Genomic DNA, 23,803 nt, shown 5'->3' on the forward strand with positions numbered 1-23,803 from the left:
CAATGGGCTAAGTTTCCTGTCCCACATTAAGATATGAAGTGTTGAATATAATAAGTCAAACTTCTTAAATATTATCAAACGCTTTTCTTAGGCTCAAATTATTATAGACTGATGTTAGGCCTAGATAGACAAAGCTATGCAGGTCAATATAGATTGTTCCAAAGCGAACAAAATGTTACTATTGCGGAGGAGCGAACCATTCCAATTTACATTCATTAACTAATTAAAAAGCATTTCTTGATTGGGCTATCTCACATAATTTTTAGTCTTAGTCTTCATTTATGTCTTCGTACCAAATTTCCTTAAAGCATTGATATGTAGGGCCCAAATTAGTTGAATAAAAGAACACGTACAAGTGAGTCTATGGTTTAAATGTGACAACTACTCCCCAAAAATCCTCCTATTTGACTTCGTAGAATCATCACTCCAAACTTTTCAAGATTGTAAAAACAGTGATGATGTGCATGGATAAGAGTTACATGACGGTTTGGGTTAAACACTAGAGGGGTCCAATGTAATGTGACCACTTGGTTTAACAATCGAGGTGTCCAATGTTTTTTTGACATCTCCCCGGATCCTTCAAGTCCACCCATTTTTGTCTTCTATTACATATGACATTATGACCAGATGATCAGAAATTTTCAGATGCTCTACAGATACCAATATGAATGCTTCCATTAATGTTCCATCAGAGTGATTTCCTGGAAGATCAGAATCAACTTTTTTTTTATATATTTTCCATGATCAAGGTCCAAGTCGTAGGACTCCAGCCTCCAGCAACAAACAATCGATAGAGATGCAAAACTAAAAAATTACCTCTCATCTTACTTATTTTATTTCTTCGTGCTCAACAAATCTTCCTTAAACCAACCAGTTTGTGTCTTTCATTTTTATCAAAACACATGGCAGAAATATTTCTATTCTGTATTGCAGAAAATGTTTTGGGAAAGATAGGCTCTCTTGCCCATGAAGAAATATGTTTGGCACGGGGTGTAGAGAGCAATATGAAAAAGCTTGTTGAGAACTTATTATCCATCAAAGCTGTTCTCCTGGATGCCGAGGAGAAGAAGGCACATAACCACGAGCTGCGTATCTGGCTTGGGAGGCTTAAGGATTTCCTCTATGATGCCGAAGACGTGATGGATGAGTTTAATTATCAAGGGCTTCGCAAGCAAGTGTTGAAAGAGTATGGAACCATACAAACCAAGGTACGCAGATTATTCTTTCCAAGCTCAAATCCACTTGCATTCCGTTTCAAAATAGGTCATAAGATTAAGAAGCTTAAGGGGAGACTAGATGATATAGCAGCTCAGAAGTCTAAATTCCATCTCACGGAGCTAGTTACTTATGGCATGGTGGGGCACAGAGAAAGGGAGATGACTGATTCCTTTGTGCGAGCATCAAATATTATTGGAAGAGATGCTGATAAGGAAAAACTCATGGAGTTTCTATTGAAATCAGATGATCAAGCTGCAGGTATAATCTCTGTTATCCCTATTGTTGGAATAGGAGGATTGGGAAAGACTACTCTAGCTAAGATGTTATACAATGATAAGAGAGTAGATGCACATTTTCAATTGAAAATGTGGACGTGTGTCCCTGAGGATGAATTTGAGAAGAAGAAGATACTAGTAAAAATGCTCAAGTCCTTAACTGATCAAGATGTTAGTAACTTGGATACTGACCAGTTACAAGCTCGCATTCGAGATCAACTAAACGGAAAGAAATTTTTACTTGTCTTGGACGATGTGTCGATGGTTGAACGTATTCGCAGTAAATGGGTTGAGCTGAGAGAATTGTTGGAAATAGCTGCCATTGGAAGTACAGTGATTGTAACAACACGTGATGATAGAGTGTCTGAAATGCTGGGTACTATTGAAGGATACAAGTTAAAAGGTCTTCCACAAGAGGATTGTTTGTGTTTATTGAAAAAATGGGCGTTCAAAGAAGGAGAAGAGGAGCGCTACCCGTACCTACTGGAAATCGGAGAGGACATCGTGAAGAAATGTGGAGGGCTTCCTTTGGCGGTGAGGACCTTAGGGACCCTGCTCTACTCGAGAAATGAAGAACGGTACTGGAAATCCATAAGAAATGATGAGATTTGGAAACTAAAACAGGATGAAGGGGATATTTTACCTGTACTAAGACTAACTTATGATCAAATGCCATCTGAATTGAGGCAATGTTTCGCTGTTTGTTCTGTCTTTCCAAAAGGTAAGTTATTCAACAGTTTTCTTTTGGTTCAGTTTTGGATGGCACACGGTCTACTTCAATCTCCAGATGGAAACCAGGAACCTGAATATCTTGGCTTCCAATATGTTAAGGAGTTATACTCAAGATCATTCTTTCAGGATTTTGAGGAATATGGTTATTTTTACGTGTTTACAATGCATGATTTGGTACACGATCTTGCACTCTTGGTTGCTCAAAATGAGTGCTCAACTGTCAATTTTCAAACCAAGAGTATACCTGAAGGTGTGCGCCATCTTTCATTCTCCGATGCAGAAGCTTTATTTGGTGAAGGGGTTCAATGTCTTCCACAAAATCCAAGAAATGTGAGGAGTATTCTTTTCCCATTTGGAGAACCAACAGTTACAAGTGAATCCTCCATTGATGCATGCATCTCTAAGTTCAGGTTTCTAAGGTCGTTGGATCTAACTTATTCATCATTTGAGTTGTTGCCCAGCTCTATTGGTGACCTGAAACATCTGAGATCTCTTCTCTTGTGCTTCAATCGTAGATTAAAGAAAATGTCCAACTCAATCTGCAAGCTCCACAATCTACAAACTCTACTCGTACATGGATGCGTAGAACTTGAGGATCTGCCAAGAGATGTTCGGAACATGATCAGCCTGAGAAATCTGCATATCACCACGAAACAGAAGAGTTTAACAGTGAGTGGAATTGGGTGCCTAAAATCTCTCAGAACTCTGGTTCTGTGCAGATGCACCAATCTTGAATCCCTCTTTGAACCAACAGTACACCTCCCTGCTTTGAGAGTATTGTACATCGACTCTTGTCCTAACTTGGTGTCTTTGTCACACATTCTGAGGAACCTAACTGCATTAGATACATTGATTATTCGGCAATGTATGCACATGGATTTAATGGATGAGGTGGAACACGGTGGTCAAAATTTGAAACTTCAGTTGCTAGTGCTAGCTGGTTTGCCACAATTGACTATCTTGCCAAGATGGCTTCAAGGGTCTTCGGAGACTTTGGAATACTTGTGTGTTGGATCTTCTCCCAATTTTTCATCCTTGCCTGAGTGGCTGCACAACTTCAAATCACTCAAAACGATTGCAGTAGCAGACTGTCCTAGCTTATTGTCTCTACCGGACTCCTTTGGTTGTCTCACAAACCTTAAGGAATTGAAGATTCTAAATTCTCCACAACTAAGTGAAACATTCCAGCCAGAAATAGGTCAGGAGTGGCCAAAGATTGCCCATGTCCCACACATCTATATAGACCCAGATATTGGTAAGAACCCTACTAACTTTTATCTTCTTCTTTGTTAGGCTTAGTTGATCAGTTGCTAAGGCAGCATCACGTAGGATCAAGGATCGTAGTCTTGCAGTCTCACAAGAAGGTCGGCACGTCGCTGCCAAAGATGTTTGGTATAATAGAGAAGCTAGCTTTGATGGTGTTCTACCGATCGATCTCCTCTAAAAATGTCTTCTTCTAGTTCTGTAGTTTTAAGTGCTTTCTTTTGATTATATCTCAAGCAAAGGAAGCCCTATATTGAGACAATGTGCTTTCTTCAAAATAAAACATGTTGGATTTTTCCATCTCTTGAGCCTAAACTCTAGAACCTATACTTAAGGGTGCAAACGAGTTTAGCGGAGCGAACTTTATCATGTTCAAACTGGTTTGTTTGTTTAAAAAAATTATTGAGCTCGAGCAATTTATTAAAACAACTCAAGAATCTTGTTCAAGCTGGTTTCTTAAGCTTATCAAGTGAGTGGCAAATATGTCAAGTAGTTTGACACATTCCGATTTGCCTAATTATAATTGAAGAGAATTGGCTGATTCAAATACCAGAGTGCATGGATTTACTATGTATTTGCCAAGCCTTCCTTATACGGTGGTCAAATGGAATCGAGGAATGGATCATATTAGTTTTTAGTCTTGGTCTTTTTCATTTGTCTTTATACCAAACTAGATCAAGGACTAAGACCTTTCGTAGTCTTCAATACGCATTACAGAAAAGCTATTTTCTCCAAACAATGAATATCTTTTTGATGGAGTAAGGACTTGGTCATTGACTTTTCTTTTTTTCTTCTTTTTTTTTTTTGTTTTTTGATTTAAACAATATTTTCTCAAACTCGAGAACATGTTTTTTAAGTATATTTAGTTAATATGGCATGACCAAATCCTGTAGCTTTTTAGATGACTCAAAACATGATCTTGATCAGCCATAACAAAATATTTTGGCCTTCGACAGTTTAAGAACATGTAGTCGAACCAATCAAACTCTCTTTTAATCGAATCAATGATATTAAGAATTTTAGCAAGTTCTAATTAACGATCCAAAGCAATGACTTATCGACTAAGCTGACTTTAGCCGATCTTTGTTTCCTAGTTTCTCAATTATTGATGTTAGTGATTTAATTTTGAAAGCAAGCTGTAATATATATTGAAGACTTTTCCTGGTCAATAGTATTTGTTTATGCATTTATTATTTTGAAGTATTACTACCTGACAGCCTACGCATTGCAGCGGGATAATGTTGTTGTGAAGGCAGGTAATGATCGATGATATGACAAACGTTCGTATGCTTCCAAAAATCACAGCCAGTTCAATTTCCATCCAAAATTCACCTCCACAACTTTTCATTACAGTTTCCTTAATGAGGATACTAATCAAAATTTTCATGGAATAAATTACTAATATTCATGTATAGAAGTTGGCTAAGAAAACACTTAGATTGGGTTGCTGATAGTGCAGCAACATCAAAGGAACAGATAGAAGGGACATGTAGTAACCATCACATAACAGATAGAAGAGACTATATTACTAAAAATCAAGGGAAAAAATCAATGGATTGGAACCTTCAAATGGGCAGCAGATTTTTCTTTGATAAATCTTATTTGCACCCCCATTTTTACTAAGTACACCCCAAAAATCACAAAAAACCCTCATCTATATACACCCCTCCTGTCCCTATTGTTTTCCTCCACTCTCTCTCTTTCTCCTTCGTTTCCCTCCTCTCTCTCTTTCTTCTGTAAAGCTTCTCTCTCGCGACGATTTCTTGGACGACTTCCTGACCCTACCGTTTTCTTCGAGCATGCACGTGAAATTGCCGAAGCTGCGTACGTTGTGAACCCTTTAGACGCCGAGGTTCGTTTCTCGGCTAATTAAATTTCTGTTTGCTTCTCATATATAATTGTTTTCTTGGATCTATTCCGTTCTTTGTGATTTCTGTTCTTGCTCTTTTTGTTGTTTGGTCACTGCCAAATTGTTGTGGAAAAGGGAGAAAACTAAGATGGTTTTCAGAGGATTTCGTAAAAATGGATATTTTTGTTTGAATTTCAGCAATATGAGGGGAAGTCTGATATGGAAGTCTGCATTGTTCATCATTAGGTTTAAATAATGATAATCCTTCAAGTGTGGTGGGTCAGAGTGAAGAAGGAAGTCAGAGTACTCCAGAGGACTTGGAACCTATTTCATTGAATCTGTTTTTAAGCAAAGGGGAAAGCAGTAAAGGTGATTCCATTCAACCAAATAGGAAAGGCCCTAATTTGCATGCTAATATATCAAATTGGGATTTGAACACTGATATGACTTCCTTGTTTAGGACTAATATGAGGAATGCTTCATTGTTCATTTTATTTAGGATTGATATGACTTCCTCCTTGATTATGTTTAGGACTGATATTACTTATTACATGATTCTGGCTTCATTTTGTCTCTGATTTCAGGTTGTTCTATAGGTATAATGCATGGGATGAGATGCTCTGTTTTGGTAACTCTTGTACATGGGGTGTAGGTTGGGAAATTTGAAATATTGAGAAAATGGGGTGAACTCATAATTGTTTTAATTTAAGCTGAGGTTTATTTAGAATGGAGTGTACTCAGCAAAAACTGAGGTGCAACTAAGGTTCATCTTTTTCTTTATCGGTGAAAGCTCAATTTCAACTGACAATGTTTCTCTATTGCCAAAAACTGTTTCTCCCTTTCTTGCATGGGCTTAATTTGGAAAAGCAAATATAATTTGCTGTATTTTTAGCCAAGAATATCCCTTGCCTAGAGTTTGGTGTACACCAAGCCAGATTATCAAACCGGGTTTGACCCGACCCGGTTATTTTTGATAGCTGGTAACCCTGTTAAGGCAATCGAAACTTGGTTGAGGCATGTCGCAGTCGAACTCTTCCTCTTTCTAGTGATAAGAAACTTCCAGATTCAAGCATTAATGATTTCTTTTTTTCTTTGTTAATATAAACTTGAAAATTGAGCTCAATATATATGTTTGCTGCTAATGTTGCACATATCCCACATCATAAAAACTTGGAGAGACACAAGCAAACAAACTATAAAAGCATTAAAGCACACATCAACCCACAAATAAACATATATCCTTTTGTTAACTATATTTTGTTAACCAGGTTATCGGGTGACCCCGAAAATTATAAAAATATTGACTCAAGACCCTGCTCTATTAAGAGTTCATTATAAAATATGGTTCAGGTCTCCTCATCAAGGTCTTGTGATATATGACATAAACTAGATACATGATATCTGCCAAACGTGTTGGCTTTGCAGCAAGACTCCTATCAATTGAAAAGTAATTTCCTGAGCTGATGAGAAACCAACAATTTTCAATCTTGAGATACTGTAATAAAGAGCCAAGGAAAAAAAAAACAACAACTTTACCCAAATAGACTTACAGGACCTTGAAACTAGAGTTTCATTTGATTGAACAAGCTAGTCATCTTTTAGTTACAACATCAGCGAGAGAAAAATACAAAGCATCACATTTGCAAGATGCACAAAGTATATTCTACCAGCTTAGGTTCCCAAAAAGCAGAATTTCAATATACCGAACTCTAAACACAATCGTGGAAAGGAAATTAACAAGTACATATATGTTTTAATTGATAGCACTCTTGGCTGCATTGTAACAATCGATTGAGTTATTTCTATTTACCCCCAAAAGAAGACTACCCTGATTACAGAAGACAAGTGCATTGCAAAAAGAAACAAAAAGATAGATGACAGTGGTTGTTTAGGATCTAGGAGACTCCATGGTGATGATGATCTCATGACAAAACTAAATGCAGATCAAAAGACAAATTTCTTACAGCAATAAGATTTTTGCTTTTAGTGTGGTACTGGGAACAACAATAATTGGGGTTTGAAATTAGCTTATGCCCACCGAATTAATAGAATAGAAGCATGTTAACAATGATCAACCAAATTAGGAAACATCTAGAAATTGTGTAAACCATAGCTACATGTAGAACAGCATAGGAAGCGAAAGACGAAGTGATACTCAGTTCATTGGACCCAATCATATACAGTGAGACATGATACCTGGCCATCAGAGAAGAACCCTGCCACATCTATGACTGGAGTGAACTCTCTTTGGTAAGCAGTTCTGACAGTATCAGCACCAATTTGAACAGTAAAGATGACCAGAAAAATTCCATAAATAAATAGGAATTTGAAGAAGAAAAAAAACACAAGCAACTGTAACAAGAAGAAGAAGAAGAAATTAAGAACCTTCTCAGTGTAAGGACAGGGTACGCAGTGACCAGAAAGAGAGTACGTTCCTTCCGCTAAGGGTTTCCTTTGAAACTCGACAGAACGAACTCTGCGACCAAAGCCCTTGCATCTTCTATAAGAATTCGCGAACTCGTACAATAAATTCAAACTCTGTTTCACTACTATATTAGATTCTTCCAAACAAATTCAATCTAACCCGACATTCCAATAATCAATTGAATAAAATCATAATGAAAAATCAATGAAGAACAGAGTAGCTATTGGTCCTTGTAGTTACCAAACATAGTATTGTCCCATTGGGCCACTAAATAATGAACTCAAATCCACGATGACCATTTCGTAGGCTCAATTAGCACATTTTGGCCCATGCTGAGACCCATACGAAACGTTCGAGACTCTGTCCATTGATAACATGATCACGTGATTGTGTACAATAACCCTGACACTATATCTGACCATAGTGACTAATGTCCCCTCTTATACCTGCTTTATTATATTCACGACATCATTACTTAACATGAACTTCCTCTCGCCTAGCAATGGCGCCGTCGACGCCCAGGCGTCAATCCGACCCATGATCATTCCCTTCCTGGGAGCATGATCCAATCTAGTTCACACCAATCTCTTTGGACCTGATATGTACGTATCTCTATGTATGATCTCTTATATCAATTCATTTATGGTTGTCTACTACTACTCCATTCTGTGACCAAACATGTGTCAAACCCCCATCACATATTTTGCCTACCAACCCTGACACGTCCGTTACATTTGACTTTTACACATTTATACCTTGGAGTCCCATCAAATACTCTTCTCCTACCTTGGGGAAGGGGATCCAGACATTTGGAAACCAGAGACAGAAACTCTCCGACCCCTCACAAAATATTCAGTCATCCACACTCCAGTCATCGACGATCTTCCATCTTCGATCACCACTGACTTGATCGTCGGAGTCTCTACGATCGGCACCTCCAATCCGGTTCGAGAGCTTTCACGGTTTCTTTTGTTATGATGTTTACAGGATTCAAAGGTACAGACGAACCTCCACATAATCAAAGTTGACTCTTTAACGATTGTAGAATCTGCACCTATAATTTAGCACGCCAATTTTCATGACAAATGCTTTTCTTGCCACAAGGACAGTGTCATGTAGGATATAGCACAAAAGTACAAAAGCTCTATTTTAAATTTTTTTTTTAAAAAAGGGCTAGAGATGTGAGAATGATTTTTCATTATGGCCTCTTCCTCTGTCATTTAATAATTTTTCATCTCTGTGAACTTCATCAGGACAGGAATGTTTACTGATCCTCAAGAGATGTTTTCAAGATTGGTGCAACTTATTTTAGACACCCATTTCCATTAATCTCTCAAGATTGATCATGTTCCAAATACCGGTTCTCATATAAGGGGAGATATTTCACAGGAAATATGTGCCCTTACAAGCTTCTTTTCTCCTGATCATCATCTAGAGAAATATTAATTATCACTAATTGCATTGCTAGCACATGAAGTCCTTGATTATTATTCCTTTTTCAGTCTTGGTCGCACGGGAAGGTCCATCAAGTTTTTCTTTTTCTTTTTCTTTCATATATATAGAGACTAGAGTAGGGTCCATCAAGTTGGTCACATTGGTTGGGGTCACCAGTAGTGATTGGTATGTCCACACTACCACACATCTGGAAGAAAGATTATCCGAACACGACTCTTGTCAATTTTCACATCGCATATAGAATAAAACCAAAATTTGCTTTAGTCGCACGAACATGCCTGCCGATCGCGCGAGGACGCGCGATATTGTCGCGACTTATGGACTCTCCAGTTCAATAACTTTGCTAATCGATTTGATAAAGACATGTATACTCAAAGTTCGATCGAATGCGAATAATAGTTCTCAACAGTAGATGGAGGCTGCTGATGGTGAATGAGGAAAATAAATGAATTCGGGATCTGGAATATGAGAGCGCAAGCTATCGAGTGACAATGAGACTAAGTCTCTTATCCCATATCAAGACATGAAATATAGAATATAATAAGTCAAATTTCCTAACTAGTATCAAATGCTTTTCCTAGGCTCAAATTATTATAGGTTGGTGCTAGGCCTAGATATACAAAGCCGTGGGGATCGATATAGACTAGTCTAAATCGGATAAAGTGTTACTATTACAGAGGAGCGGGCTGTTACAATTTACATCCATTAGCTAATTAAAATGCGTCATTCCCAGGTGCAAACTATAATTTGTGAAGAATGATTTCATGAAGCTGACTGACATGATTTCAAAGCACCATTATACTCACTTACTAAACGATGATCTTCTGTGGTTGAAATTGAAAGGAAATTTAAATTACATGAGCATGGACCTCAGGGGTCATAAATAAATAAGGTAACCTGCTACTATCATGTACATACAAATCACATTGCTTGAATTTACCAAATCATATGAGATTTTTACCTACAAATCTTGACAACAAAGCTCACACGAGAGTTGAAGTTCAAGTACTCGTCACATTGACACAATCCGATTTTCTTAATTCCTAATTATACTTGAAGAGAATTGGCGGATTGAAGTACCAGAGTGCATGGATTTACTACGTATTTGTCAAGCCTTCCTTATACGGTGGTCAAATCGGATCGAGGAATGGATCGTCTCAATTTTTAGTCTTAATTTTTCTTCATTTTTGCCTTCATACCAAATTTTCTTAAAGCATACGATATGATATGTATGGTACAAATTAGTTGAACACAAGAACACAAGTAAGTCTATGATGTAAATATCTTGTAACTAGTCCCCAAAAAATTCCAAGGCATTTTCGCAGGCAGCTTCCTCCTATATGACTTTGTAGAATCGTCACTCCAAATTTTTCAACAGTGCTGATGTGTCCGGGTGAGAGTGACATGACACCACATCTACAAAGAAGTTGAGAGACTAAAAATTGAAATCAAAGCATTTCATATCCACTTGTCATTAAATGGTTTATTAAGAGGGAAAAACATTGGTTGTAGTGATTTTAGCTGTAGTTACAGCTCTAATTCTCCACAAACAATTTTTTTCTTTGAATTTTTTTTTTTGTGTTATTAGGATTTAGGAGTTATGATTTAGTGTTTAGGATTTAAGGTTTAGAATTTAGGGCTTACGGTATGATTTAGAGTGTAGGGTTTATATTAGGAGTTCTAGAGTTTAGTGATTAAGATTTAGGGTTTAAGGTTAATTTTTTTCAAAATCATCTATATTACAACATTGTGATGATCCAAAATACTAAATAACACAAAAACAAAATTTAAAAAAAAGAAATTATTTGCGAGGATTTGGGGGGACTAACTACAGCTAATAATACTTGTAGTAACTACAACCCTCCATCCCTATTAAGAGAGCATCCAAAATTGAAAGTCCGAATTCAAAATTGAAAGTCAATTCAGACCTGCTAGATATTCCAACAGTTATCATCCCAATTCCCAAAAGCATCCGACACTCATTCATTAATGATCCATTGAAACGCTCAATAAATGAGAGACACAAGGCTAAGATATTTTTGAGATTACATGGTTTGAAATCTTTTATCATTTTTTGAAATCAATTTTAATCCACCCATTTCTGTCTGAACATTTTACTATCCATTGCATATGATCAGCTCAGAACTTTTTCATCTGCAACTCTTTTTTTAATATATTTTCCATGATCATGGTCCAAATTGTATGACTCCGGCAACAAACAATCAACAGAGAAATGCAAAAATAAAAAATTACCTCTCATCTTACTTATTTTATTTCTTCGTGCTCAACAAATCTTCCTTAAACCAACCAGTTTGTCTCTTTCTTTTGTATCAAAACACATGGCAGAAATATTTCTATTCAGTATTGCAGAAAATGTTTTGGGAAAGATAGGATCTCTTGCCCATGAAGAAATATGTTTGGCACGGGGTGTAGAGAGCAATATGAAAAAGCTTGTTGAGAACTTATTATCCATCAAAGCTGTTCTCCTGGATGCCGAGGAGAAGAAGGCACATAACCACGAGCTGCGTATCTGGCTTGGGAGGCTTAAGGATTTCCTCTATGATGCCGAAGACGTGATGGATGAGTTTAATTATCAAGGGCTTCGCAAGCAAGTGGTGAAAGAGTATGGAACCATACAAACCAAGGTACGCAGATTATTCTTTCCAAGCTCAAATCCACTTGCATTCCGTTTCAAAATAGGTCATAAGATTAAGAAGCTTAAGGAGAGACTAGATGATATAGCAGCTCAGAAGTCTAAATTCCATCTCACGGAGCTAGTTACTTATGGCATGGGGGGGCACAGAGAAAGGGAGATGACAGATTCCTTTGTGCGAGCATCAAATATTATTGGAAGAGATGCTGATAAGGAAAAACTCATGGAGTTTCTATTGAAATCAGATGATCAAGCTGCACGTATAATCTCTGTTATCCCTATTGTTGGAATAGGAGGGTTGGGAAAGACTACTCTAGCTAAGATGTTATACAATGATAAGAGAGTAGATGCACATTTTCAATTGAAAATGTGGGCGTGTGTCCCTGAGGATGAATTTGACAAGAAGAAGATACTAGTAAAAATGCTCAAGTCCTTAACTGATCAAGACGTTAGTAACTTGGATACTGACCAGTTACAAGCTCGCATTCGAGATCAACTAAATGTAAAGAAATTTTTACTTGTCTTGGACGATGTGTCGATAGTCGAACGTATTCGCAGTAAATGGGTTGAGCTGAAAGAATTGTTGGAAGTAGCTGCCGTTGGAAGTCAAGTCATTGTAACAACACGTAATCATAGAGTGTCCGAAATGCTGGGTACTACTGAAGGATACATGTTAAAAGGTCTTCCACAAGAGGATTGTTTGTGTTTATTGAAAAAATGGGCGTTCAAAGAAGGAGAAGAGGATCGCTACCCGAACCTCCTGGAAATCGGAGAGGACATAGTCAAGAAATGTGGAGGGCTTCCTTTGGCGGTGAGGACCTTAGGGACCCTGCTCTACTCGAGAAATGAAGAACGGTACTGGAAATCCATAAGAAATGATGAGATATGGAAACTAAAACAGGATGAAGGGGATATTTTACCTGCACTAAGACTAACTTATGATCAAATGCCGTCTCAATTGAAGCAATGTTTCGCTGTTTGTTCTGTCTTTCCCAAAGATTATGTGTTCAGCAGTTTGATGTTGGTTCAGTTTTGGATGGCACACGGTCTCCTTCAATCTCCAGATGGAAACCATGAACCTGAATATCTTGGCTTACAATATGTTAAGGAGTTATACTCAAGATCATTCTTTCAGGATTTTGAGGATTATGGTTATTATTACGTGTTTACAATGCATGATTTGGTACACGATCTTGCACTCTTGGTTGCTCAAAATGAGTGCTCAACTGTCAATTTTCAAACCAAGAGTATACCTGAAGGTGTGCGCCATCTTTCATTCTCCGATGCAGAAGCTTTATTTGGTGAAGGGGTTCCATGTCTTCCACAAAATCCAAGAAATGTGAGGAGTATTCTTTTCCCATTTGGAGAACCAACAGTTACAAGTGAATCCTCCATTGATGCATGCATCTCTAAGTTCAGGTTTCTAAGGTCGTTGGATCTACGTTATTCATCATTTGAGTTGTTGCCCAGCTCTATTGGTGACCTGAAACATCTGAGATCTCTTCTCTTGTGCTTCAATCGTAGATTAAAGAAAATGTCCAACTCAATCTGCAAGCTCCACAATCTACAAACTCTACTCTTACATGGATGTGTAGAACTTGAGGATCTGCCAAGAGATATTCGGAACATGATCAACCTGAGAAATCTGAGTATCACCACGAAACAGAAGAGTTTAACAGTGAATGGAATTGGGTGCCTAAAATCTCTCAAAAATCTGTTCCTGTTCAGATGCACCAATCTTGAATCCCTCTTTGAACCAACAGTACACCTCCCTGCTTTGAGAGTATTGCGCATCGACTCTTGTCCTAACTTGGTGTCTTTGTCACACATTCTGAGGAACCTAACTGCATTAGATACATTGATGATCCAGCAATGTATGCACATGGATTTGATGGATGAGGTGGAAGACGGTGGTCAAAATTTGAAACTTCAGTCCCTAGTGCTAGCTGGTTTGCCACAATTGACTATCTTGCCAAGATGGCTTCAAGGATCTTCGGAGACTTTGGAATACTTGTGTGTTGGATCTTCTCCCAATTTTTCATCCTTGCCTGAGTGGCTGCACAACTTCAAATCACTCAAAACGATTGCAGTCGCAGACTGTCCTAGCTTATTGTCTCTACCAGACTCCATTGGTTGTCTCACAAACCTTAAGGAATTGAAGATTCTAAATTCTCCACAACTAAGTGAAACGTTCCAGTCAGAAATAGGTCAGGAGTGGCCAAAGATTGCCCATGTCCCACACATCTATCTAGACCCAAATATTGGTAAGATCCCCACTAAATTTTATCTTCTTTCGGTACTTCGTTAGACTTAGTTGATCAGATGCTCAGGCAACATCACGTAGGATCAAGGATCGTAGTCTTGCAGTCTCACAAGAAGGTCGGCACGTCGATGTTTGGTATAATAGAGAAGCGAGCTTTGATGGTGTTCTACCGATCGATCTCCTCTAAAAATGTCTTCTTCTAGTTCTGTAGTTTTATGTGCTTTCTTTTGATTATATCTCAAGCAAAGGAAGCCCTATATTGTGACAATGTGCTTTCTTCAAAGTAAAACATGTTGGATTCTTCCGTCTCTTGAGCCTAAACTCTAGACCCTGAACTTAGGGATGAAAACGAGTTTATCTGAGCGAGCTTTACCATGTTCAAGCTGGTTTGTTTGTTGAAAAAAATCATTGAGCTCGAGCCATTTATTAAAACAACTCAAGAATCTTGTTCAAGCTTGTTTGTTAAGCTTATCAAATGAGTGGCAAATATGTCAAGTAGTTTGACACATTCCGATTTGCCTCATTATAGTTGAAGAGAATTGGCCGATTCAAGCACCAAAGTGCATGGATTTACTACGTATTTGCCAAGCCTTCCTTATTTAGTGGTCAAATGGGATTGAGGAATGGATCACCTTAATTTTTAGTCTTGGTCTTTTTCATTTGTCTTTATACCAAACTAGAGCAAGGACTAAGACCTTTCGTCGTAGTCTTCAATACGCATTACAAAAATGCTATTTTCTCCAAACAATGAATATCTTTTTGATGGAGTAAGGACTTGGTCATTGACTCATTGACTTTTCTTTCTTTCTTTCTTTTTTTTGGTTTTTTGTTTTTGGATTTAAGCAATATTTTCTCAAACCCGAGAACATGTTTTTTAGTATATTTAGTTAATGTGGCATGACCAAATCGTGTATCTTTTTAGATGACTCAAAACATGATCTTGAACAACCATAACAAAATACTTTGGCCTTCAACAGTTTAAGAACATGTAGTTGAACCAATCAAACTCTCTTTCAATAGAATCAAGGATATTAAGAATTTTAGCAAGTTCTAATTAATTAACGATCCAAAGCAATGACTTATCGACTAAAACTTTAGCCAGTCTTTGTTCCCTAGTTTCTCGATTATTGATGTTAGTGCTCTAATTTTGAAAGCAAGCTATAATATATATTGACGAATTTTCCTGGTAAGTAGTCTTTGTTTATGCATTTATTATTTAGAAGTATTACTAGCTGACAGCCCGCGCATTGCAGCGGGATAATGTTGTTGTGAAGGCCGGTAATGATCGATGATATGACAAAAGTTCGTATGCTTCCAAAAATCACAGCCAGTTCAATTTCCATCCAAAATTCACCTCCACAACTTTTCATTACAGTTTCCTTAATAAGGATACTAATAAAAAATTTCATGGAATAAATTACTAATATTCATGTATAGAAGTTGACTAAGAAAGCACTTAAATTGGATTGCTGATATACTGCAGCAACATCAAAGGAACAGATAGAAGGGACATGTAGTAACCATCACATAACAGATAGAAGTGACTATATTACTCAAAATCAAGGGAAAAAATCAATGGACTAGAACCTTCAAATGGGCAGCAGATTTTTCTTTATTGGTGAAAGCTCGATTTCAGCCGACAATGTTTCTCTATTGAAAAAAATTGTTTCTCCCTTTCTTGCATCGGCTTAATTTTGAAAAGCAAATATAATTTGCTGTATTTTTGGCCAAGAATATCCCTTGCCTATAGTTTGGTGTACACCAAGCCGAATTATCAGACCGGGTTTGACCCGACCCGGTTATTTTTGACAGCTGATGACCCTGTTAATGGGTACCGGGTATCTGGTTAGTGGATTTTCCAAAGTGCGTTCTCGGGTGGAAACTACAACGAAAGCTCAATAAGGATATGCATTCCAAACATACCTTCTTATCCATTTTACATTATATCTTAAAATTATCAAAAAGGTTTCGAATTAGTTGTTGAAATCCAAACATGGATTTTACTTGAAGGATTGTTTTAGCTGCTCTGGAGTTTTCACACCAACCACCACCCACGTCACCAACCACATCTCCTCCACTCCAGTTGAAAGAAACAGAGTAAAAAAAGCAAACAGCTTGCTCTCACAGAAAGAATAAGTCTCTTAGATTGATTCATTACATGTCAAAAACTCATCCTCTAATTATTAAAAAAAAAATTTTAAAAAAATCAGCCTTTGTTCAAAGAGAAGAAGTAAGATCCACAAGGCTTACACAATCGAAACTTGGTTGAGGCATGTCGCAGTCGAACTCTTCCTCTTTCTAGTGCTAAGAAACTTCCAGATTCAAGCATTAATGACTTTTTTTTTCTTTGTTAATATAAACTTGAAAATTGAGCTTAGGCTTTATCTCAATATAGATGTTTGCTAATGTTGCACGTATCCCACATCATAAAAACTTGGAGAGAAACACAAGCAAACATACTATAAAAGCATTAAAACACACATCAACCCACAATTAAACATATATCCTTTTGTTAAATATATTTTGTTAACCGGGTTATCAGGTGATCCCGAAAATTATAAAAATATTGACTCGGGACCCGGCTCTATTAAGAGTTCATTATAAAATATGGTTCAGGTCTCCTCATCAAGGTCTTGTGATATATGACATAAACTAAATACATGATATCTGCCAAACGTGTTGGCTTTGCAGCAAGACTCCTATCAATTGAGAAGTAATTTCAGGAGCTGATGAGAAACCAACAATTTTCAATCTTGAGATATTGTAATCAAGAGCCAGGGGAAAAAAAAAAAAAAAAAAAAAAACTTTACCCAAATAGACTTACAAGACCTAGTTAATTGAAACTAGAGTTTCATTTGATTGAACAGAGCTAGCCATCTTTTAGTTACAACATCAGCGAGATAAAACAGAAGACACTGGAAAAAAGAAGTAAAAATACAAAGCATCACATTTGCAAGATGCACAAAGTATGTTCTAGCAGCTTAGGTTCCAAAAAAGCAGAATTTCAATATACTGCACTCTAAACACAATTTTGGAAATGAAATTAGCAGTATATATTTTTTAATTGATAGAACTCTAGGCTGAAAAGAGCCCCTCCATGCTTAAGCCATAGCATTCTATCATTGTAACAATCGATTGAGTTATTTCTATTTACCCCCAAAAGAAGACTACCCTGATTACAGATGACAAGTGCATTGCAAAAAGAAACAAAAAAGAGAGATGACAGTGGTTGTTTAGGATCTAGGAGACTCCATGGTGATGATGATCTCATGACAAAACTAAATACAGATAAAAAGACAAAATTCTTACAGCGATAAGATTTTTGCTTTTAGTGTGGTACTGGGAACAACAATAATTGGGGTTTGAAATTAGCTTATGGCCACCGAATTAATAGAATAGAAGCATGTTAATAATGATAAACCAAATTAGGAAACATCTAGAAATTGTGTGAACCATAGCTACATTTAGAACAGCATAGGAAGCGAAAGACGAACTGATACTCAGTTCATTGGACCCAACATATACAGTGAGACATGATACCTGACCATCAGAGAAGAACCCTGCCACATCTATGACTGGAGTGAACTCTCTTTGGGAAGCAGTTCTGGCAGTATAAGCACAAATTTGAACAGTAAAGACGGTCAGAAACATTCCATAAATAAATAGGAATTTGAAGAAGAAAAAAAAACACAAGCAACTGGAAGAAGAAGAAGAAATTAAGAATCTTCTCAATGTAAAGACAGGGAACGCAGTGACCAGAAAGAGAGTACGTTCCTTCCGCGAAGGGTTCTCCTTGAAACTCGACAGAATGAACTCTGCGACCAAAGCCCTCGCATCTTCTGTAAGAATTCACGAACTCGTACAATAAATTCAAACTCGGTTTCACTACTATATCAGATTCTTCCAAACAAGTTCAATCTAACCCGACATTCCAATAATCAATTGAATAAAATCATAAAGAAAAATCAATGAAGAACAGAGTTGCTCTTGGTCCTTCTAGTTACCAAATATCGTATAGTCCCACTGGGCCACTAAATAACGAACCCAAGTCCAGGAGGACCATTTCGTAGGCTCAATTAGCACATTTTGGCCCATGTTGAGACCCATAGGAAACGTTCGAGACTCTTCCATTGATAACATGGTCACGTGATCGTGTATAGTAATCCTGACACTATATCCCCTCTTATACCTGCTTTATTGTATTCACGACATCATTACTTCACATGAACTTCCTCTCGCCTAGCAATGGCGCCGAAGACGCCCAGGCATCAATCCGGCCCATGATCATTCCCTGATATGTACGTATCTCTATGTATGATCCAATCGAGTTAACACCAATCTCTGATATGTACGTATCTCTATGTATGATCTCTTACCATATGATATCAGTTTATCTATGGTTGTCTACTGCTACTCTCTCCATTCTGTGACCAAACACGTGTCAAACCCCCATCACATATTTTGACACTTTCACCTTTTTTTTGCCTACCAACCCTGACACGTCCGTTACATTTTGACTTTTACACGTTTATAGCTTGGAGTCCTATCAAAAAGGACACGGGTTAGTGACACAACGTCCGAGGCCAGTCATCACTCTCATACAAACTCCAGTCATACACACTCCAATCATCGACGATCTTCCATCTCCGATCACCACTGACTTGATCGTCAGAGTCTCTACGACCGGCACCCCCAATCCGATCTAAGAGCTTTCACGGTTGTTTTTGTTGTGAAGTTTGCAGGATTTAAAGGTATAGACGAACCTCCACATAATCAAAGTTGACTCTTCAACGATTGTAAACTCTGCACCTACAATTTAGCGCGCCAATTTTCATGACAAATGCCTTTCTTGCCACAAGGACAATGTCATGTAGGATATAGCACAAAAGCACAAAAGCTCTATTTTAAAATTAAAAAAAAAAAAAAGAGGGTTAGAGATGGAGAATGATTTTTCACTATGGCCTCTTCCTCTGTCATTTAATAATTTTTCATCTCTTTGTACTTCATCAAGACAGGAATGTTTACTGATCCTCCAGAGATGTTTTCAAGATTGGTGCAACTTATTTTAGACACCCATTTCCATTAATCTCTCAAGATTGATCATGTTCCGAATACCGGTTCTCATATAAGGGGAGATATTTCACAGGAAATATGTGCCCTTACAAGCTTCTTTTCTCCTGATCATCATCTAGAGAAATGTTAATTATCACTAATTGCATTGCTTAGCACACGAAGTCCTTGATTATTATTCCTTTTTCAGTCTTGGTCGCACGGGAAGGTCCATCAAGTTTTTCTTTTTCTTTTTCTTTCATATATATAGAGACTAGAGTAGGTTCCATCAAGTTGGTCACATTGGTTGGGGTCACCAGTAGTGATTGGAATGTCCACACTGCCACACGTCTGGAAGAAAGATTATCCGAACACGACTCTTGTCAATTTTCACATCGCACGTAGAATAAAACCAAAATTTGCTTTAATCGCACGAACATGCCTGCCGATCGCGCGAGGACGCGCGATATTGTTGCGACTTATGGACTCTCCAGTTCAATAACTTCGCTAATCGATTTGATAAAGACACATGTATACTCAAAGTTCGATCGAATGCGAATAATATTTCTCAACAGTAGATGGAGGCTGCTGATGGTGAATGAGGAAAATAAATGAATTTGGGATCTGGAATATGGGAGCTCAAGCTATCGAGTGACAATGAGACTAAGTCTCTTATCCCACATCAAGACATGAAATATAGAATATAATAAGTCAAATTTCATAACTAGTATCAAATGCTTTTCCTAGGCTCAAATTATTATAGGTTGGTGCTAGGCCTAGATATACAAAGTCGTGGGGATCGATATAGACTGGTCTAAATCGGATAAAGTGTTACTATTACAGAGGAGCGGGCTGTTACAATTTACATCCATTAGCTAATTAAAATGCGTCATTCCAAGGTCCAAACTATCATTTGTGAAGAATGATTTCATGAAGCTGATTGACATGATTTCAAAGCACCATTATACTCACTTACTAAACTATGATCTTCTGTGGTTGAAATTGAAAGGAAATTTAAATTACATGAGCATGGACCTCAGGGGTCATAAATAAATAAGATAACCTGCTACTATCATGTACATACAAATCACAATGCTTGAATTTACCAAATCATATGAGATTTTTACCTACAAATCTTGACAACAAAGCTCACACGAGAGTTGAAGTTCAAGTATTCGTCACATTGACACAATCCGATTTTCTTAATTACTAATTATACTTGAAGAGAATTGGCGGATTGAAGTACCAAAGTGCATGGATTTACTACGTATTTGTCAAGCCTTACTTATACGGTGGTCAAATCGGATCGAGGAATGGATCGTCTCAATTTTTAGTCTTAATTTTTCTTCATTTTTGCCTTCATACCAAATTTTCTTAAAGCATACGATATGATATGTATGGTACAAATTAGTTGAACACAAGAACACAAGTAAGTCTATGATGTCAATATCTTGTAAGTAGTCCCCAACAAATTCCAAGGCATTTTCGCAGGCAGCTTCCTCCTATATGACTTTGTAGAATCGTCACTCCAAATTTTTCAACAGTGCTGATGTGTCCGGGTGAGAGTGACATGACACCCCACATCTACAAAGAAGTTGAGAGACTAAAAATTGAAATCAAAGCATTTCATATCCACTTGTCATTAAATGGTTTATTAAGAGGGAAAAAGATTGGTTGTAGTGATTTTAGCTGTAGTTACAGCTCTAATTCTCCTCAAACAATTTTTTTCTTTGAATTTTTTATGATTTAGTGTTTAGGATTTAAGGTTTAGAATTTAGGGCTTACGGTATGATTTAGAGTTTAGGGTTTATATTAAGAGTTTTAGGGTTTAGTGATTAGGATTTAGGGTTTAAGGTTAATTTTTTTCAAAATCATCTATATTACAACATTGTGATGATCCAAAATACTAAGTAACACAAAAAAAAAATTTTAAAAAAAGAAATTATTTGTGAGGATTTGGGGGGAACTAACTACAGCTAATAATACTTGTAGTAACTACAATCCTCCATCCCTATTAAGAGAGCAGCCAAAATTGAAAGTCTGAATTCAAAATTGAAAGTCAATTCAGACCTGCTAGATATTCCAACCTTCCAACCGGCGAGACTATTCTCACCCTTCATTTTACTTCTCTCACCCCCCTACTCCATAAAAAGGTAGCCTAACTCTAGCAAAAGTACAACTCACATTTGACTAACTAATTAACCGGATTTACTTGAATTTTTCAAGACAGACTTTTATATATATATATATATATATAAATGGGTCATTCAGAAATAGTTTGCCTTTTTAATTTTAATAATAAAATAATTATTGATGTGACAAAATAGGAGATGAAGGGATGTTTTTGTCTTAATTTTTAAAAAATAGATGATTTATGTGATGGCTTAAATATTCAATGTAGGAGCACTTGCATCAGTTTCTCTTAACAGATTCCCTAAAATATAGACAAAATGTCACTTTCCCTTATTTTACAGATTTTCTATCTAACCAACACTGCATCAAATTACCTATCATATTCTTTACTGTATTAAAATAATATTTCTTTCTCTTTCCTTTATTTATTCTATTCATATAAATTACTTCTATTTAAAATAATAAATTAATTACATTTAAAACAATAGATTAATTATATTTAAAACAAGAAATTAATTAAAATAATAAATTAATGTTATTAAAAATTGGAGAAATTTAACTTTGTTTTGCTTGATTTCATGATCTGGGAAGAATAGATGTTGCTGGAGAGAGATGCGGAGAGAAAAAAATTGAGGAGAGAGAAAGATAGGAGTGAGGAGAGAGAAAGAGGAGAGAGAGAAACGGATTGAGAAGAGACATATGAATGGCCCTCCATATATAATGTCGCGGAATGGTCATGCACTCCACATACTACTCTTACCATCTAATCATCAGCTGTCTTCAATTTCATCATTTTCACTCTGAATGGACAATCTCGTTTTCTTGTGCCAATTAACCTTGTGGAGGTTTTCTTACTATTGTAAGTGCCATTACGATCATATTGTAACAATAATTTGTGTCCCCTCCCGAATCCACTAATCTCTGACATTTTAATAACAAGAACAAACCAAAGGTACAAATGCAGTGTACTATAGTCTGAAATTATAAACATCCATGCACTTGGACGCAACATTATATCAACCTAGCTCATCTATATCACAAAGAAAAAGAAAGGAAAAAAAACCCAGGAAGAACACTATAAATAGATGCATCATTATAGGGTAGCAGTAACACAAGAATTTCCACACAAAAGTTCAAAAACTTTCGGCCAGGGGAACGGAAACGGCGGTTGAACGGAAATATATCTATATCGGCGTCACTTTTCAAACCCCCCTTTTTTACTTCCCACACCCCTGTCAGATTATCAACTTTATTGAAATGATGGGTGTCTAATCCCAACCCCAATTTGTTGCACTTAAATGGCTTGTGATTGGTGCGTGTTTTTCACGTACATGGTAAAAAGAGCTTGATGAGATTATTTGGGACGAAGAAAAAAAAAACCAATGAATGATTGTGATGTGTTGCTAACTGGCTTACCTATGCATTAATATTATTTTTTTATACATTTAAATGGTAGTTCAACATAATTGTTAATTCTGGAATTATAAATATATATTTATATATATTAAGGATTGTTGGTTGTAAACAGCATGTCATTTCACATTTGTTATGTAGTGGTTTATAAACAAAAAGATGATTTTGTGGACTGAATATTCTCTCTAATTAATTATTAGTTGTGTGCATGCTTAATATATATATTAATTAATAACATTTTTTGGTAATTGAGAATTCTTCAACCCAACATATCTATCAGACATGTTGGTTAGCTCTAAACTCGGGCTGTCAACTCAGTTCACTTCACGCTGGATTTAAAATAGTTCTTTATTCAAATAAAACTCCCTCATTGTAATGAATGTGGGCCAACTTGTCCCAATTACAAATAAGCTTTTGAAATGAACATTTAGAAAAATAATAGAGGGGTTTATAAATATAATATCAAATTTAAAAATTATATTAAATTTTTTATCATTACATTTTATTTCATATGAGATTATATATATACCGGGCATGAAGAACAATATAAACAACAAGAACAATATAAACAACAATCCAAACAATAAAGAGAAAATGAGAGGAATAATATATGTTTATGTGGTGGTTCGATCAAGAATATAGGAATTTCAATAGTATATTTGGTTGAGTTTATATTTTTTTATACTAGCTATTTAGGTTTATACTAAAAATAATCAAATCATATTGTAATCATATTACGTAATTATGTTACGCTCCACACTCTCGCTCAATTTCCTATTTTTTTAGAATTTTTATGTATTAAATAATTTATTCTAATATATAACACCAACAGGCAACATATTGACATTAAATCCTCAAATTATGGCATAATTTGTTCCTCAAATTATGGCATAATTTACTCCTCAAATTATGGAACCTTTGTCCCATAATTTGCTCCTCAAATTATGACATAATTTGTTCCTCAAATTATGAAACCTTTGTCCCATAATTTGCTCCTCAAATTATGGAACATTTGTCTTAGGGTGTAATGTTTGATCCCTATATATATGAGGTTGTAATTGTAATGTAAAACATC

The 23,803-nt window shown here is 36.5% G+C and overlaps 2 protein-coding genes across 2 annotated transcripts; both read left to right on the forward strand.

Moving 5' to 3' along the window:
* Positions 1–583: 583 nt before the first annotated feature.
* LOC119988647 (putative disease resistance protein RGA1) lies at positions 584–3,798 on the forward strand. Its single transcript, XM_038833761.1, has 2 exons — positions 584–3,423; positions 3,519–3,798. Exons 1-2 carry the CDS (start codon positions 903–905, stop codon positions 3,683–3,685), a joined length of 2,688 nt encoding a protein of 895 aa, XP_038689689.1. The 5' UTR covers positions 584–902; the 3' UTR covers positions 3,686–3,798.
* Positions 3,799–11,556: 7,758 nt separating this feature from the next.
* On the forward strand, positions 11,557–16,154 carry LOC119987736 (putative disease resistance protein RGA1). Its single transcript, XM_038832657.1, has 4 exons — positions 11,557–14,134; positions 14,193–14,268; positions 15,884–15,978; positions 16,099–16,154. The coding sequence occupies exons 1-4, from the start codon at positions 11,557–11,559 to the stop codon at positions 16,152–16,154; spliced, it is 2,805 nt and encodes a 934-aa protein (XP_038688585.1).
* The last annotated feature ends 7,649 nt before the right edge of the window (positions 16,155–23,803 follow it).

Source organism: Tripterygium wilfordii, chromosome 21 (assembly GCF_013401445.1).
Source record: "Tripterygium wilfordii isolate XIE 37 chromosome 21, ASM1340144v1, whole genome shotgun sequence".
In the NCBI taxonomy this organism is placed as follows: Eukaryota; Viridiplantae; Streptophyta; class Magnoliopsida; order Celastrales; family Celastraceae; genus Tripterygium; species Tripterygium wilfordii.